Source organism: Orbilia oligospora, assembly GCF_000225545.1.
Source record: "Orbilia oligospora ATCC 24927 unplaced genomic scaffold scaffold00097, whole genome shotgun sequence".
Lineage (NCBI taxonomy): Eukaryota > Fungi > Ascomycota > Orbiliomycetes > Orbiliales > Orbiliaceae > Orbilia > Orbilia oligospora.
This window is the reverse complement of record NW_011645654.1, coordinates 172,355-178,508: the sequence shown is the minus strand read 5'-3', so window position 1 is coordinate 178,508 and position 6,154 is coordinate 172,355. Positions and strand designations below refer to the sequence as shown.

The 6,154-nt window shown below is 44.3% G+C and overlaps 2 protein-coding genes across 2 annotated transcripts; one reads left to right on the top strand and one right to left on the bottom strand.

Annotated features, from left to right (window-relative positions):
- Window positions 1–1,330: 1,330 nt before the first annotated feature.
- Window positions 1,331–2,763, top strand: AOL_s00097g41 (uncharacterized protein; the record flags this gene model as incomplete). Its single annotated transcript, XM_011125874.1, has 3 exons — window positions 1,331–2,032; window positions 2,116–2,569; window positions 2,642–2,763. 3 exons carry the CDS (start codon window positions 1,331–1,333, stop codon window positions 2,761–2,763), a joined length of 1,278 nt encoding a protein of 425 aa, XP_011124176.1.
- Window positions 2,764–3,451: 688 nt separating this feature from the next.
- Window positions 3,452–6,050, bottom strand: AOL_s00097g40 (uncharacterized protein; the record flags this gene model as incomplete). Its single annotated transcript, XM_011125873.1, has 2 exons — window positions 3,452–5,821; window positions 5,955–6,050. The coding sequence occupies 2 exons, from the start codon at window positions 6,048–6,050 to the stop codon at window positions 3,452–3,454; spliced, it is 2,466 nt and encodes an 821-aa protein (XP_011124175.1).
- Window positions 6,051–6,154: the final 104 nt, after the last annotated feature.

The following is a 6,154-nucleotide window of genomic DNA, read 5'->3' as shown; positions in this document are numbered from 1 at the left end:
ACTTCGGCGGTTTGTAATCATAAAAAGGCTAAGAGCGAGAGTATTTGGTTTATCGACCGTGAGGTTTCCATCGAAGTGGGATAAATCTGTATGGATATTAGTAGTCCTATGGCAGGGCATCTATTATCATTTGGTGACAAATAACTGGCGACGATGTGACGTCATAACATAGTAGCCTCATTATTGTCGGTCAGCGACAGGCATTTTGCTTAAGAAGTACACATTAACTGAATTTGGCCGATGATAAGGGACAAGACCAAGCTAAGAAACCCACCCCGCCGGCCTTGTTGACAAGAATGTCTTGGTGGTGTGACCGGAATCCCTGATTTTGTGGTTCGGCCATGGACCTACATCATCCGATTCTAGACTTGCTTGGCCGCCTTTGGAGAGTGTGCTGGGCTGACATATGCAGCATTCGACTCAGATTTTTGTTCCAGTTCTAGAGACTGATTGACTGAATGGATGGATGAATGAATTTGCCTTCGATTGATCATGATACTATTATAATGCTATCAGCCTTTCCACGGGTTCTGGGAGGTTCTGTTTTCTTTATTCTTTCCCCCTCCGAGGAAAACGAACGGTTATCGCATTGTTCCAATATCGCAATAGTACTTCCGGGATTTAATTATTTTCCAGGCGATTCATTGAATATATCGATCCAGAGAATTCATTTCTTCGAATTCGAACTTCGAAAGACGGCACGGATTATATAATTTCCTTATCGATTATCTAAGTATATATCAGCAAGTTACCAACTGCACGTGGCGGGATTATATTTAGAAAAACAGACCGAATCAATCGAAACGGCTCAACCGACACCTTTTTTCTTTTTAACCTCATTCCAGAGGGGATTGATGTTAATTAATCTTCTTTGCATTCATTTGCATTTCATATTTTGCATGTGCCGTGTGGAAGAGCAGATATGAGGTCCAAAGCTGCACCAATCGATCAGTAATAGAATAAAATAATACCGACCTGTTAAGACGACTTGCACGTCCGCCGAATCTCTCCGCCTGGGCGATAATAAACGGTCTTCTAACGACCAGTTAAAATTTTCTCTCTCGAATTTTTTCTTCTATTTTGGAGGAGTGTCGGCATCGGGAATTCGATAGTATCCGATATCTCTGTTCTGTCTTGCAATCTTGCCAGCTGCCTGCCAGCAGAGGAAGCATATGAAGCGGAAGCTGCCGCAATTGTACAACACTAAAGATTAAACACTTCAAAGTACCTCGAACTTCACAACTGTCTTTTAGTCTCGAGAGGAATATAACTATCCCCGGCATCCATTCCCTTTTCCTTTTCTTTTCCTTTCTTTTCCTTTAAAAGTCAAATGTCTGGTGAACTTCCGACTTATCCGCCGTCGAATCGGACTAATTCGACCAGCGACGATATGACCCTCACCAATCCCACCAATCCGTCGACATCCGTAGCTCCATCGACAACACATCTTCACCTCGACTCTCACGATAAACCTGCAGCTGCTGCCACCAGCACTCCCAATACCGATACCAATAACGTCACCAGTAACACTACCGAAAAGGCCAATACAGCAAGCTCCGACCTACCGAAGAAGTCCATTACGATAGAAGATTCAAGAGACCTCACAGGAACTACCACAAATGAAAAGCTTCAGCCGATAACTTCGCCTGTTGCTGCTTCCAGCGACGAATCGCCTCGAGATGCACACGCAGGCGCAAATACAAATGCAGAGGATAATGAGTCGATAGCCGGCATCAGTCAGCGAAGGGCTTCAATACTACGGCCGCCGTTACCGCCACTTCCTTTCCATCTACGAGATCATAAGGGTCCTGTGGCATTTGCTTTCGCGGTTATGGTTATAGACCATGGATTCTTTCCTCCTGCTGCATATTTTGGCTTGAAGTACGCTACCAATATCAGTCTGACAGTGATCTTTGGAATTATTACTGGTATTTTCGGTGTGGTTCTGGGGATAGAATGTCTTGTCAGGTCAATAAAATTGATCTTGAAAAGTCCGAGATTTCGACCGTTGGGCCAGACGGCCAGGTTTGGGGTATGTTAATGTCCTCCACCCCCATCTTTTTACCTTCTTTGATAATATAATATTTATCCTAATTTTATGTATATGGTTGATAGATGGATTTCTGGCAATTCTCCCTGACTGTTTGTCTGATCATCAATGTTGTCTGCGTCTCAGTCGGCACAGCACTCGACCCTCCCTTTCTAAACCTCATGGCTATGCCTATGCCCACCTTAATATTCAACATGTCCTGGCAACTTCTCCTCTCCGATTTCCTACATGAAAGAAAATATCGAACACCATTTCGAATTTCGTCCACACCGAAAGGCGAGATATGGCCGCGATTTATTTACGTCATCATTGAAGACGTTATTGCCGTCGATTGTAACGGAAAAAGGGACTGGAGGCAATCATGGAAGGATAGAGTTGAGGCCAGTAAGCCCATGAGGGAGATGTTGAAGAGACTCAGCATGTTTTGGGGCATTGGTGGGATCATGATAAGTACTCTGTGTTTTGGATTGTTATGGGGGTTTGATAGTGTTAGTGGGAAAGAGGCAGGGTATGCTTTGGGTAAGTTATACTGGCTCCTTTGGGTTTCAAAAAATAGTTGAAGGGGGAGTTGCTAATTCGTTGGGCGTTTAGGATGGTTACTGCCGTGGGCATGGATCATTCCATCATCGATATTCACGACCTTCTATGTCAAGAAGAGGTTAAAGGATGAGCGACACTTCTGTCAACGTTACAAGGGGTCGTTTTCGGCTTGAGGTTCTTAGGCCAATGTATATGTCTGTCTCTTATTATTATGAATTCCAAATTCTTTTTAACGTCAAGTTTTATGCTTTTTATTCTTATGGAATCGGTTGCATGGCACCGAAGGCCAACACGGCGATCTGTTGGATTGTGTTTCCAATCGCTTTATGGGCGTGAATGCGCCTTACGTACGCTCTTACCAGGGTGCTAGTAGTTCCTTTCCCTCTTTATTCTCCTTCTTCTCCTTCTCCTTCTCCTTCTCCTTCTCCTTCTCCTTCTCCTTCTTCTTCTTCTTCTTCGGGCCTATTTCTTTATCCTTCAGCTTGATTATATGGCGTCGCTTCTCAATTCATGTTCATTTTGCGTTATCGATAATTATCATAAAAGTTATATTATTAACGAAGAAGTGTGACGCTCGTGGCTTTGGTACTTGCGAAAGCGACGTGCCTATTCACTGGAATTTTGTATAGATGGTATGATAAGGGAAATGAATTTAAAACCATTCTGATATATACTGTATCGACTGTGCATTGTGACGGAAAAGAACTACACCGCCGACCAAATCGCGATTCAATAGTGAAATGGATACGAATATTGATTAGACCTAGAATTTTATAACAACAGATATAGATAAACAAATCGATATATGAAAACTTGAAAGGTAGAAAGAGAATAGAACTGGATGCTTCTCGAGTTGGGCGATTAGGAGGCTACTTGTGAGAAGTTTCTGCAAGGGTCATCTTCGTAGAGCCTCGTAATATTTATGACCCATGGCCAACCTTCCGAAAGGATCGTATGGGGCCTTGCCCCACCCCACTGAGAGGCATAAACGGATCCAGAGAACCTGGAGTCACCTGTTAAGTTGAGAATAGCCGTAGGGGGGCCCTTCAAACCATCGATACCCCAGGAACAACCTCGAGAAATCCGTTCGGGGCTTTCTATTTCTCCGAACTCTTTGATGAGGACGTCTAAGCCGCGTAATAACTGCTTGGGCGGGACTTCATAACCAGCTCCTCTAGTGCCTCGTAATCGTTCTTCAATGCCGACAGCAATTTTTACTTTGCCCTCGAGATCACAATAGAACTGGTCGAATGTTCTAATAACATTACCAACCTTCCCTTGAGTCCACCTAACCCAATCAGAAGGCGTCTCACCTATTAGGTTTTGTGCGAACCTTCGAGTGATGGTCCCATCTTCTATAGCATTTCTGGCTTCTCGGATCGAATTTAATGTAACGACGTCCTGAAATCCTTCATAGTTCTGTTTGCTGGACCCGCAAATAGGGTAGAACAGAGTGCATGGTTTGGAACTGATTTCCAACCTGAAGTTCCCACAGCCTTCTTTATATTCCTCGGGGTTCTCACAACCAGGAACCTTTCGGCCGTTTTTGGGTCCAAGAACAAATGAAAATATTCCTGGAAGCTTGGAGGTCGTACCGTTCACAGCGCTCACACTACACATGAACTCATGGAGAGGAGGCCCGAAATGTCTGGCGTCTGGTAGATCGGGGTTTCTAAAATGCCGGATAGCAGCATCTTCGAATTGAGTCCGTAAGAAGTGGATCATTTCGCTGATTTTAATCCGATCCCCAAGTGCATTGGCGTACTGGTTTTCAACATTTATCATTTCAAATTTCTTGAAAGATTGAAACCCGCAAACGCTCAGTGTTAAATTCTGCCTACCTCCGCAGAATCTGCGGACGCAATCACCATCCTTTTCATCCAGCATTCGGATGATGGTGTCGGATTTGTTACTGGCATATATATCTTCAGCCAGAATTCTTAGTCCATTAATGGTAGAGTTGACCACAGGGTATACGTATTTCTCTATTTCTGCTTGTTGTGGTCTTTTCTTGGGCTTGGATAGACCAGCACCCTTAGTATTGCTACATTTGTGGTCGGGATTGTTAGGTGTAAAGGTGGTTTTTATCAAGTCCCATCTCGCTGTCTTGTATTGCAAGTTGGCCCCCCAGGATAGTTCGTTTTTTTGGTAGTCATTCCCTCCAGATGCGATGTTTAGATACCATCCTATAAGCGGCAGACCATCCCTTCCTATTATTGCTGAGTTATCATTTCCGTCACTATCGCCAGTGGAATAGTTTCCGATGCGGTAGGCTTGGAATTTGCCCTCGTCTGGATCTTTAGGGTCGTATATCTGTTTTGAGGGATCTCCAGCGGAACCGTTCGGTATCCATTCACAGATATCACCATTAAGCTGAGATGGGTCAGTTTGGTAGGTTTCAATGTCTGATTCAATTGTGCGTAGTATGGTCATTATAGCTTCCATCGGTGTCGATTCTACTTTGGAGATGGTTGTGGCGTTTTGAGGGTTAACTGGTAGACAAAGAGATACGCGGATGTCGTTTATTGTGTCGAATAAATGGGCTGGACAATTCGGATCCCGCTTTGGCCTTGCTTCTTTTATCCAGTATAGCTGGGCTTTTATGTCTTTGAAACCTAACTGGTATTGGTCTGGCAATGGACTTTCTGCGGCCTCTAATGCAGTGAGGAAACTAGAGAAGGCGCTGAGCTTGAAAGGGGGGTAGAGTAACTGTTCGATTGATGGTGTAGGTGTAGGTGTTAATGTCGCCATTGAGGTAACGTTACTGAAATTTGTAGTGTTATTGGGAGCGGTTTTGATGGGGACGGTCGTAGGCCGCAACCAGTTACATACGGCGAGTACGTCAAAGCCGGGTCCGAATCTAAATCTTGGAGTTCTGGTTGGAGAGGGACGTCGGATGGTACTGGTTACTAGAATGCGGTTTGAATAAGTGGCCACAAGGGTTGGGAAGTTAGAAATAGTAGTGATGACGGCTGTTTTGATTTTGGTGCTGCCCCTTGTCATGGTATGGTTTAAACGTTTTGGAGCGAAGGGGGTGTATTCTAGATCGTCTACACTCTCGAATTCGCCGGTACTGTTGGTAAGTCTGGGAATGTAGGATGGGGCGCGGGTCAGTTCGGATACGGATTTGGTAGGGGCGGTGGGAACTGGATATGTGGTCATGGAAGTGCTCATGCTGACACTGCTGGTTTTGGGGGCGTGATCCATAGTGTGTAGACCGGTGCCGGTAGACTGGGAGAATTGTTAGAATAAGTTTACAATTTTTTTTTTTTTTAGTTTTATCCGGGTTCTCTTGGCTCTTGTGTTTCAGGTATTGTCATGATACCGTGGTAATTATATCATGTGAAGGGAGATGGAAACTTACCGGTTCAATAGACGTGGCAAATGTAGACGTGCTGAAGATGAGGCTAGGTATAGCCAGTACCCATATTAAGGGGTGGGGAGTGGATAGCAGCTTCATTTTCGAGCAGCAAACACTTGATTGATATTATTCTGGATTTATAATTTATCGATGATATATGTAATGAAAATTGGGCTCTGTTTACGAGGTTCCTCTCATAGCCG